At 32.5% G+C, this 13,078-nt stretch overlaps 1 protein-coding gene across 1 annotated transcript; it reads right to left on the reverse strand.

The window, feature by feature from the left end:
- Window positions 1–6,998: 6,998 nt before the first annotated feature.
- LOC124533069 (required for meiotic nuclear division protein 1 homolog) lies at window positions 6,999–13,022 on the reverse strand. Its single transcript, XM_047108234.1, has 7 exons — window positions 12,544–13,022; window positions 12,076–12,231; window positions 11,473–11,550; window positions 11,240–11,317; window positions 10,888–11,014; window positions 9,987–10,142; window positions 6,999–8,972 (listed from the first exon to the last, which is right to left on the reverse strand). Exons 1-7 carry the CDS (start codon window positions 12,906–12,908, stop codon window positions 8,796–8,798), a joined length of 1,137 nt encoding a protein of 378 aa, XP_046964190.1. The 5' UTR covers window positions 12,909–13,022; the 3' UTR covers window positions 6,999–8,795.
- Between the last annotated feature and the right edge of the window lie 56 nt (window positions 13,023–13,078).

Here is a 13,078-nt window from a genome sequence, read left to right on the forward strand (position 1 = left end):
AAAGTATTGTAACCTACGCAGAGAACCAATCGCCGAAAACATCTTTCTACTCACTTCGGTAACCTGCGGAATCCATGATAACGTTTTATCAAAGATTATGCCCAAGTTTTTGACCTTGTCTTCAAAAGGAATAAGAACTCCATCAAATTTCACAGGTGGTAGATTAGTCCAATCAATTTTCGGTAATAACTTTTGACTACCAATTATAATGGCCTGCGACTTAGTTGGATTAACTGTTAGACCATGAGTTTTACTCCAATGAGAAATGTGTGCTAAGTCATTGTTGATTATGCTTATTGAGTTTGGTAAGTCATTTACATGCGACGTTAGGTATAGCTGAAGATCATCAGCATACAAGTGGTAGAGAGAAGATAGATGTTTAGTTATGGAGTTAATAAATATTGAAAATAAAAGAGGGGACAACACGCCACCTTGGGGGACGCCAGCATTTAGTACACACCAGTTGGAATAATTATCGTTAACACGTATACGTTGCCGACGCCCGTCCAAGTAACAATGAAACCAGTCAATTACTTTAGGAGATATGTTAAGACAAATGGCCAAAATGATATTTGAATAAGAACTTGATATTTTCATACAGATTAAAATGCAAAAGCTTTGCATACAGTATGATAAAATCAACTACTGTAAGTTGCTGTTATTTCCATTCCGATGCTATTTCGATTCCGGTGTCGATCAAACAGCGTTCTGTTTGACAGTATAAGATTATGTCTACTTCAATAAGGATATTTCGGATTTTAATTTGGTGCTATACCTAGATTTTTTTTCTTAATACATATTTGTAAAAAAAAATGTATTAAAAAAAACAATCTCGGTTCTCATATTGATGTAAAGAACATTATTTACATGCAAATTTTTCATTGCACTATCATGTACTAATTTCCGATTTTTATGAACATCTTTTCCGGTTTTTAAATTTCATAGCAACCGTTTGAGAAGTAAAGATGTGAAGGAGCATCAAACAAATAAACAAAAAACACGCATCCATAATATTAGGAACAATATTTTAAATTACGATTACCTTCGATTTTATCATACGATACTTTTAGAGATATGGTAACATACAACGTAAAATGTCGAGAGAAGACCAGTTTTTATTTCTGTTAATTTAATCATTTTATTAAAGGATTTATTTATAAACGCTAAAATTAACCGAAACACATTTAAGTATCAAATTTAAATTAAAAACAGAACATCGTCGAATATTATTTTTCGGTAACGTTATATTGTTTTTATGTTTACGGTGTATACATTATCATTTTTACTATTTATTTATTCGATTAAACAATTAATATTTCCCAGACAATTGATTAATTAGTTTATATGAAATTTTATTTATATTTTGGTTAAAATTTAAACAAACTTTTATACTTTACTTACCTATTTCCAAAATCCAATTGTATCGTAACGCCAATTCACATAAAGATAAACAAAACACTATCGATATGTAATTGATACAAGATATAATATAATCACAACGTGGTCTGAATCAGTATTGATTGCATCTACACTTCATTAATTACAAGTTACAACACAAACAAATATTGTGACATATTGCAATTTAATATAAAACCTTTTTGGGTTTATTGAGAAAAAAAATAAAGATTGGAAATATTCACGCGTCAGACCACCCTCGACGTTTGACAGCTGACTGTTGAAAAAAAATGCAGAGGTTCCCGCGCATGCGCTCTGATACGTCGCGGTAGGTCTATCGCTGCTCGTAGGAATAGGGGCTGAAAATAAGATAGATATATTCAAGTTCTTCTAATGCGGGTAAGATTAATGGCCGATTACGCTAAGTAGTAGTAAGAAATTTAATGTGCTTAGATTAAAACTTAAAAAATATTGATTTGATATAATTTATAAAAAATATGTATTTTATATGGGAAAATATTTCTTATAAGCAGTTCATTCTAAAATATATTTTTCTGAATATGTAATTCTTGTAATTTCAGTAAATATAATTTTATTTACGAAGTTACAGCCACGTCCCACAACTGGGCAAATGCTTCCTTCCTTTGCATCAAAGGCATCTTTCCTTTGAGAAGATTTCAAACTTTTTGGAGCTAACTTCACTACGCTGCTCCTAAGCGAGTTGATGATACATTATTATTTTTGCTAATTTCGATAACATTTTAAAGTCATTCTATGAATATTAATGTTCGTTACCTTAATGTTCGTTTCAACTATTAGAACAGTTTTTACAACTGAATGGAAAACCTTATGTACTACTATTGCTTAACAAATTTTTTTGTTATTTGTAGTTTATTTTACATAACTTTTTTTGTTTAGAAAATACGTATAACAAGTACATTTTAATCCGTTCTATTTATATAATATATGTGTTCATCTATTTGTCATATTTATTTTGTAGCAAATTTATTAATTAAATCGTCAATATCGAACAAATCTTAGACATCATTTTCTTTCCTAACTCATTATCCTATCTCTACTAGTAGTTAGTACACTCCTATCATAAGCCTGTCGTCCTACACACAGTCTATCCACGTGTTTGTTTGTCACGTATCACGTTTAACCCCAAAATTTATTATTCAAACGAAATAATGACTGCAAGACTGGGGCGGTACGGTGTAAGTTCGCCGCTTAACAACACAACAACGAGTTATTTTAATTTTTAATCATAGACTATATATTATAGTTAAGCCAGTCGTCTGCCAGCCATCAGTCACAAAAAAATATAATACCCATGTATGTATTAACTTCATTACTTTACACATTACAGTAAAACCTCTTTTCTGTTCAAAACTACTTTGACCAAAATCACTTATAAATACTTGTAATTGTGACGAAGACTTTTGTAGAGATATTAATTACTATGAACCATGTCGCCGGCCGTGATTCGGTTACTTAATATTATGTAAAAACATACAATAATATATGAAACCTAAGCTCATCAAGTAATATGCTTATCTTTACATAACATCGAACTTATCACCTCCGATATATCTATCTTATATCAAATCTAAAACAACTTCAAACGGTAATAAAAACAAAAGCACTACATACAACTTCCGGCGCCACACACGACTACACTTTAATTTTCGCCACACAAATTTATTCCTTACATTTATAGTTATAAAGATTAAGTTAGGTTGATATGATAACCTCGTGACACTACCGTCACGACGGTAACATGTCAGCCGTTCAAGCATAGACAATAGTAGGTACTTTCGTATTGTCTCTGGTCCTTTGTTTCGTGTCTATTTATAAAGCTGTTAAACCAATCATATGACAATAATAACTGTAAATAAGAAAAGCAATACAAAAAGAACAACTCAATTTTTAGTTTCTTAATTTAAATACAATTTTTTATAAGCCAAATAAATATATTGTTATAGTAAAAACACTTTTAAATCACTTTACGTTTTTACTTTTGCTGCGACAAAGGTTTTCACTCAAAGATTTTTTAAATTTAAAAACGTTGCTTCTTAACGAGTTAGTTATACATTTAGCAGAATTTCATAAACACGTGCACGTAATATGTATTTGTAAAAAATATGTATTAAAAAAAAACAATCTTGGTCCACATTGATGTAAAGAACATTATTTACATTAATTTTTCTTTGCACGATCATGTACTAATTTCCGCTTTTTATGAACATCTTTTCCGGTTTTTAAATTTCATAGCAATCGTTTGTGAAGTAAAGACGCGAATGAGTAACAAACAAATAAATAAAAAACACGCGTTCATAATATTAGGAACAATATTTTAAATTTCGATTACCTTCGGTTTTATCATACAATATGATATATGGTAACATACAACGTAAAATGTCGAGAAGCCTAGTTTTTATTTCTGTATATGTATTTCAAAAAGTGATTAAATATATTAAAATTTAATCATTTTAATAAATGATTTATTAACACGTGCACGGTTCGTAACATGCACATGATAAATAATTCACACAAATGAAGCCGCCTGCCGTTAAAAAAACATAAGCTTTATCGAACAAATAATACATTTTGTTTCAAAGAATGAAACACGTGGGTTTTGTAAGTACTAATTTTAATAAGAATCTTTTAATTCAAACGCTAACAATAGTGACAAGACTGCGAGCCCACAACTCATTAGTGATAATTGATGCACCACTGAGTAGAACTTTTCAAATAAGACTTAATATTATGATAAAGTTTATATTTTAAAGAATAGTTGGATGGATCAAGAAATCAAAATACACATGCCTACATAGACACTACTAAGAGATTCCTCTCGGTAAACTGAGATATTAATAATTAAAATGTAAGTATTTTAACTATATTTGCTTGCGATTATATTATCCTTCTGTCCTAGTCCTGTGCTGTCAAGAAGGGTGTCTTGTGTCAGTGTGATATTATTACATAGGTATATTAGCCGAGATGGCCCAGTGGTTAGAACACGTGCATCTTAACCGATGATTTCGGGTTCAAACCCAGGTAAGCACCAATGTATATATGTGCTTAATTTGTGTTTATAATTCATCTCATGCTTGACGGTGAAGAAAACATCGTGAGGAAACCTGTGTCTAATTTCATCGAAATTCTGCCACATGCATTCCACAGGAACAGCGTGGTGGAATATGTTCCAAGCCTTCTCCTTAATGGAAGAGAAGGCCTTAGCCCAGCAGTGGGAAATTTCCATTATATTACTTTACCTTTATATTTATACTTATCATGAACTATCCTAATTCTGATGATAAGAAATGAACAATTATTTTTTGTTTAAATACAGGATTCTATTAGAATTTTCAGTTATCTTAAAGCAATATCAAGATTTTTAACATCGTTTACAAAAAAGACAATTTTAACAAAAATATTTTCGAAATTAAGTAAACTTTTGGTAATAACTACTCAAATATAGGTTACGCGTCAGAACAAAAAATGTACATTACATAGTTCACCGTGAACGCGTCGAAGCAATACAGCCCGATTTAATTAAAAGTAACGATCGTTAATGAACAATTGTACGTAATTAATCTTTAAATAGCCGCCCGCCTTATCGCCTTCATCTCGCGATTACATCTCCGATAGTAACATCACAACAGTTTACACACACTTCCATAGTTTTTAGGACAAATATTTATATTAAATATAAAAAGGCATATATTGACTTATAAGTCACTTGTTTTTTTTCTCTTTTTTATGTGATAGGTGGCAAACGAGCAGGATGCACCTGATGGAAAGTGACTACCACCGCCCATGGACATTTGCAGCACCAGGGGACTAACAGGTGCTATGCCTTTGAGGAAGGAGTACGCTCTTTTCTTGAAGGTGTCCATGTCGTATCGGTTCGAAAAAACCGCCGGCGAAAGCTGGTTCCAAAAAGTGGTTGTACGAGGCAGAAATTTTCTTAGAAATCGAGCTGTTATGGATTTTCGGACATCAAGGTGGTACGGGTGAAACTTCGAATTTCGGCCAAACCGCTGAACCGAATTTTATGGAATTCTAGTAAGGACATAGGCTTTATTATACCCAACAACTGTCGACCTTTTTTTCTCGCTGAATAAAAAAACGCGTATCGTGTATATTAGGCTCGTCAGCGATGAAGGCGCCGGAATACTTTCTAAAAACCAGCGAAACCCTCCTTCTTCTCTGGGGGGCATCACGGGATCGCTTGCGTCTGCTACCGTAAAACTCTGAAAGAATTGCCGACCTAACAAAGAGGCAAGTGAAGGAAATTAAAAAAATATATTATTGAAATGTCTAAGTATCGAAAGTGACTAAGCATTCTTTCGAAGCGATTTAGTGCCATATTTTACGATAAACACATATATAAAAAGTTGAATAGTCCAATTCTTCATATTTTATTACATATATATACTTAGTTTAGAATACTAACAACTATTTTTAATTATCCTATTATTAACTCTTAATGTTTGTGTTGTTCTAGGTTAAGGATTAACAAGGAAATTAATACTACTATTCTTGGCTTTAAAATTCAACTGAGTTTAGTGTCTGAACCGTACCGATCAATCTCATTCGTGTCTTCTCCATCCTACGTGACATTGGCGAAATAATCTGTGCCCCGCCGGCACATCTAAAAGCCATTAAACTAAGAATTGAATTATATAAAAAGTTGACAAGTACTGCATATTGTCGTTATGTAGCGTGCCTTCATAGATAAATACATAATAATTTATAAAAGGGAATGACATTCTTAATTCCAGATTAATCCTGCATATTCAAAATTTCTAGCCACCTTAAAACCATCAATTAATATTATTTGAGTTCGGTAAGTTGCCGATGGCCGTTTGTTGTAAGTGTAAGATACACTTTTTGCTCGTTAAGTTTGATTGGATCATTGTTTAATTACGGCGATCGGACAATTAATGAAGGTGACAGTCAAAGTGACACGTGTACTCCGACCTTAAAGTATTTATTATCTTTGTAGGTCCTCATACATAAATCCAAATATATTATTAATTATCTGTGAACATAGATATTTTTATAATATAGATTGGCGGTTGAGCATATGGACCACCTGATGGTAAGTGGTCATCTACACCCATAGACAACGGCGCTGTAAGACATATTAATCATTTCTTACATCGCCTATACGCCACCAACCTTGGAAACTAAGATGTTATGTCCCTTGTGCCTGTAGTTACACTACACTGGTTCGCTCACCCTTGGTTCACCCTTAAAACCGGAACACAACAATATTGTTGTTTGGTGGTAGAATATCTAAATATCACAAAGCCCTACCACTAAGATATAGAGAAGATAAATAACATTAGTAATTTGCTTAAAAGGCTTTTACTCTATTACTAAAATTCCGCCGCCCGTCCGTTTGTACAACCCCAAGCAACAGACGTAATTTTTTGCCATTCTTATAGATAATGGTACGGAACCCTTCGTAGGCGAATCGGAGTCGCACTTTGCCAATTTTATATATAAATATACACCTTATGATTAATATATTTATAACATTTTATAATGATAATAAATTGTAAGTAAAATTAGGAAAATGAAAAACATTATTCAATTCAAATGTTTATTAACAACTTATAAACTAATATATACTATATATTTGTAACGTTTCCTTCATTAACAGTTAAACATTAAATGCTATTTGTTATTGTTTTTATATGACATTCAGTTATCGAGATAAGATTCACACTCATATATAAAGCGTGGAGTGTTGTTTAAATGAGCTGACCTCAACTTATATCAGTTCAATTTAAAAAAGCTTCATGCGTTAGGCTATAAAACTAGTTCTAACGGATTTGAATCGCGTATATTAATTATTTTTGACATCCCGACGTTTCGAGCACTTTACAGCGTTCGTGTCACGGGTAGACTGACTACCCGTAAACGTCGGGATGCCATAAATAATTAATATACGCGATTCAAATCCGTTATAACTAGTTTTATTTCAATGTGTAATTGCGAAAATTTAAGACAACATTATGCGTTAGGCTAATTACTGAGAAATGATTTGACATTTAACTAAAAATGGCGGCGGTACAGTCAAGTTTAAAGGGTGATACTGGCTAGTTAGACGAAGGACGTAAAATACGCGGCCAAAACAAAATCCTTAGTTTTTGGTTTCTCTCATAAATGGCACCAACTACAGTCTATTATATCCAATCTTAAGTATAACAATATTTCCAAAAGAATTAATTTAAAACTTTGGTTTGTAACGCTTTTTATAATTCATTAAAAATAACAGTCAAATTTCTATTTAAATAACTAATGATATATAATAAGCTGCTCAAGCTTTTAGTAGCTTGAATCATATTAAAAATGACCCAACTATTTCACTTCAACCTACAGGTCTAAAGCATTATAAGTAATGATAATATTGGCCAGTGAGTCTTATTCACTACATGCCCATATATAAACGAACTTTTTAATCGAAATCAATAACATATCACCTAACTAATTTATCTGGAATAGTTTTCCTCCTTCCTGACAGAGGGCGCTATAAAGTATTTTTTCCTAGATAGTAATAGCTTACATATTGTAATCGAAGTAAAACGTATCGTATTTTAAACGACAATTTAAAATATTATTTGTATTGATTACATTTATCACTCAAAAATGACAGATAATTTCGAAAAATTACTCTGGATGTCGAACCAATTAGAGTGACAAGTGAATATTCAAAAAAAAACTTACAGAATTGGAAAGCAGCTCAACCATAAACACCAAAATTTGTGGTGAAAAACAATTGGCAAGTTACCACAAAAAGCTATATACTATAATAATATACCTTAACAAGAGCAGTTCCATTTTTAAAAACGAGATTATTTAAAATCAAATAAACAATCGATAATCGATTCCTTTCTAACAGCCGAAAGATCTCGGTTCATAGTAAAACCAAATTAATAGTTTGGTCAGAATGGCTGAATATACAAGAATCAGTGGCGGATTTACAAATCTGCCGCTAGTAGGCTAGTAGGCTATTCAATTTTTGCCGCCCCTACTTTTTTTGCAACATTTATGATTTGTGTTCTATCGTCCTCATTACATCAGTTTTATCCCGTTATTAGAATGATGATAAATATAGGTGATATTTCAGTCGGTTACTAGATTAGTTTTCCAGCCCGCTATGTAGTGACATACTCGTATACGGATTACGGACGTAATGTGCATACATATAATTATAAGCTTTTTTCAAATTTCTGTAAGATAATAACATATTTAGGCTAAATTTGCCGCTCCTCTAAACCTGCCGCCCTAGGCTCCTTAGCCTATTGGTAAATCCGCCACTGACAAGAATTAAGATACTCTAATAATTTAGATCCATATTAAAACGTTATGGGTGTTCAAGACTACCGCTGATGCGAGTCGAACAAGTAGCGCTCGCAGCAGTGCAGCAGCTCGAAGCAGACCTCAGCCAGGATGAGGGCGATGACCATCCACTCGAGGCGCACGTGGTGACGGTCCGCCGCCCACGACGACAGCAGCTCTAACAACTCCACGCAGTGCGACAGACGCTCGTTCAACACCTGGCGGACATGAATCATTTACATGACACATACACGGATCATGTAATTTCTTTATTATACAACTGTGCCCACGATTTCATACGTGTTTGAATTTATCAAAACGTTATTGTTGTAGCCTAAGTTACCCCTTATTACATCAGCTTACTGACAGTGAAAGTCCCGTTACAATCGGTCCAGCCGTTCCAGAGATAAGCCGGAACAAACAGATAGACATACAGACAAAAAATTTTAATTTTTCTTTGTATTTGTACTGTACATACAGACCACATACACACACACAGACATTTAGTAATAGGCGTTTATTTTATTATTACAAGCAGATGCTCAAATTTTTATATATTTATAGATTATATTGTATGAAAAATAAGTACAGTGTGTCTACACAATATTTAGTTCGTATTTGAATACAAGAATACAGTGCTATGCAATTATGGACTTTAAACATTGAAAAGATAGTTTAATATCCGATGCAGCGGGATTCGTAATCGTATATGGAGAAACCTGACTCACAAATTTAAAGGGAAAATTATATTGGTTTTTGTATTATGCATATATAACAATATTCCCGACTACTTAAAGGATTTACCATTTACTATGTTTAAAAAAAAGGTATTTGATTTGCTTTTGAATAAATTGTACTATAACGTTAAAGAATATTTATGTGACAAAAATTGATGAAAATATTGAAACTATTTGTATTATTATGTAATCCTTATTTTTTGTAATCTATATTATTTATTCCTTAATTTTATTTTATTATTTTTATGTGACAAAAATTGATGAAAATATTGAAACTATTTGTATTATTATGTAATCCTTATTTTTTGTAATCTATATTATTTATTCCTTAACTTTATTTTAATGTGATTGAATTTATGGTAGTCTTGCTTTTGTTAATGTTATATAAATTATTATTTATTGCATGTTTAATATTTTGCACACCGATAAATCGGTAGAATATGAGAATTTATACTAATGAACACCTGTAATAAATGAATTATTAATACGACTTACCCTGGTGCGCCTCGGTATGGTGAAGTATGCGACCGTGTTGGAGTACAGTCGCTCCAGCCTCTCCTCCTCCCAGTAGAAGTCGGGTGTGTCCAGAAGGTCGGACTCCACGTTCAGTCGATGCCGGAGGGAGAACAGCTCGCCCAACTTACGGACAACCTGGAATTAAATGAACTCTTTTAATAAACTATACAGATAATAACTTGTCTGGTACAAAAAACTTATTTTGAAACATTATATATTAATATTATAAATATGTAACTAACTCTGACTGTCTGTCTGTTGCTCTTTCCAACCACTGAACCGAATTTCATTAAATTTGGTGTAATTAATTAAAAAAAGGAAGGCTACATTGTTTGCGTAACATAAGTATTACTTTTATCTTACGGTTACTATCATATTTTATACTAGTTTTCGCCCGCCGGCGTTTCGCCGGCGTTTTAGGGGTTGGTTATTGGTTTGGTATATTTTAGATAAAAAGGTAGACTATGTCCTTTCTTAGAGTTCATGTTTGCTTCACAACAAATTTCATCAAATTCGGTTCATTGGTTTGGTAGTGAAAGAGCAACAGATAAAATTACTTTCAAATTTATAATAATAGTAGTAGTAGTAATAAATAAATAATAAATAAATAAATATGAGACAACATCACATACATTACTCTGATCCCAATGTAAGTAGTTGAAGCACTTGTGTTATGGAAATCAGAAGTAACGACGGTACCACAAACACCCAGACCCAAGACAACATAGAAAACTAATGATAATCTACATCGACTCGGCCGGGAATCGAACCCGGGACCTCGGAGTGGGGTACCCATGAAAACCGGTGTACACGCCACTTGACCACGGAGGTCGTCAATAAAATAAAAATAGTAATATATATATGCAATACGAGTGGCGACCTCCTTCTTCTCGACGTGTGCGGCGCCGTCGCGCTGCATGACTGCGGCGTGCGCGCGCACATCGGCCGCCAGCGCCGCCAGCCGCGCCTCCCACGCGCCCAGCCGCGCCGACTGCGCCATGGCGTGGCTGCGGACACAACGAGCCAATAGGGAACTACACACTTTCCATTCCAAATTCAAACTCCACTACTCAGTTCGAAAGGATCATACATAAATTTTTCCAGTAATGTAATTTCAATGAATACTCTTTTGACAGTAGATAGATAGATATATGAAGTGAACAAATACCATAATATAGTAAAATAAAGTAACTTGAGATATAGCTACATTAAAATTTTTGAGAATGTATTACCTGAATGAATACCTCTCCAGCGAATTGTCATTATTTGGCACCAAAACGAAACATGATTCTTGAAGATAACATCTCTTTCTGTAAAATATATACAAATATTTATTATTGTGGTCAAATATTGTAAATTAACTAGGACATAATAAATCAAGAGTATATGAACAAACAATTTACAGTAATAGTTAATAGTTATGCATGGGAACTCATTATCTTAAAAAAAAGCATTAATGTCTTACGCTGTAGGCTGGTATTGGTATGACATCACCTCCCTTTCCTTTTTCACAACATCTGTTGGATAGCTTTCTTCTTCATATCTGAAATAAAGAAGGATTGAAAATTAAATAATAATAAATCTGAGAAAAGGTAGTAACAAATCAATTTCTTTAATATTATGCTGAAATGCTATTTTAAAAATATCATTCTTTTATTAAAATCTGAAAAGATTTTGCTTCTTTGTATAATTATACAATAACAATTCATAATTTTCAGTGACATAATACACAAATACAATATCACAAACACTAATACCACTTTTATAGCATAATGAACATATAACAAAAATAAAAAAGGGCCTACAAATTATCCCTATGGCACTCCCATTTTTAACAGAAAACAGAAATACTTTATACCACTATAACTCTATAATAATAACAAACCTATCAAACAAAAGATATTATAATAAGACACAAGAGTTATTTCCTCATTCTTATAGACTAATGGAATGACAATCTGTGACAAAGAGATGGACCATAGGAAATACCGTTTTAATTAAATGTTTTTTTTTTTTGTATTATCTACAGTACTTATATGTATATACACATGTTAACATGTATACTTACGGTTTCACAAACTCCAGTACATTATTAGCTTCTAATTCTGTGCAATTCCAAAAAACAACCGCTCCTTCTCGGAAAAATATGATCTCCCGTGGTTCATCACCAATTGCATAAACTGCATTAGCTACCACCACATCCCCTATTTCTTGAGCTTTTAATCTTTAAGAAAGAAATTGATAAACGAATATTTGTTAAAACATTAAGATAAAAAGGAAAAAATAGCGCATATTATGTTTTTTTAAAATAATTAACACACATTATTGTCTTCATTAATAAAATGTGTGTGTACTTAATATATATTTAATAATGGAGGTCTTATTTTCCATCTTAATGGATTTTATTTCAGTCCACAATAATTCCAGCAAGGTCAATGTTAATGATGTTATTGAATTACATATAGATAATGCTTGATTAGCGTTTCATAAGGTTACATCATATTATACAAATGAAATATTAAGTATAAAGCCTTACGTTCCCGGTTCGTAGAGCTTCTGTTGCAGCAATCCCTCCCTTAAAGCCTTAAGATCATACGAATATGCTGTGGCATAAGCTAAAGTTAAGAAATGGCCTTCTTTCTTAGTTAAATCTTCAAGTTCGAGTTTTTTGTGAACTGTTTTCTTTTTCAATGGTAAACATGTGTTGTCCATTGCCATAGTCGTTGGTATAATATTATCATTTGAGTATTTTCTACAAAACGGCTGTCCATTGCGAAATAAATCATTTTTTTTCTGAAATGAATAAGTTCTTGCCGGTAAACATTCAGATACACATGGTACAATTGTTTTAGACACTTGACGCAAGGACCTCGACACTATTCTTGATATAAATACAGTCATACTGGTTCTAATGATTCAATTAAGTGTATTATTTAATATATTATTACAGAAAATAGTCACATTTGAGGTTACGCTTAGATAATATCAAATATTTTTATTTTGACTCCAAGTGACAGTATTTTTTTTTTTAATAATTTATCGGATCTAGATTCGAGTCTTTTAGGAGTCAG

This window comes from Vanessa cardui, chromosome 10 (genome assembly GCF_905220365.1).
Source record: "Vanessa cardui chromosome 10, ilVanCard2.1, whole genome shotgun sequence".
Taxonomy (NCBI): Eukaryota; Metazoa; Arthropoda; class Insecta; order Lepidoptera; family Nymphalidae; genus Vanessa; species Vanessa cardui.

What these genes read in the sequence shown, in the direction of transcription:
- LOC124533069 (XM_047108234.1), bottom strand. Translation starts at nt 12,908, where the DNA reads ATGACTGTATTTATATCAAGAATAGTGTCGAGGTCCTTGCGTCAAGTG. An exon ending in AAGCTCTACGAACCGGGAAC is followed by an intron (nt 12,232 to 12,543) that starts GTAAGGCTTTAT and finishes TCTTTCTTAAAG; the next exon opens with ATTAAAAGCTCAAGAAATAG. An exon ending in GTACTGGAGTTTGTGAAACC is followed by an intron (nt 11,551 to 12,075) that starts GTAAGTATACAT and finishes TCTTTATTTCAG; the next exon opens with ATATGAAGAAGAAAGCTATC.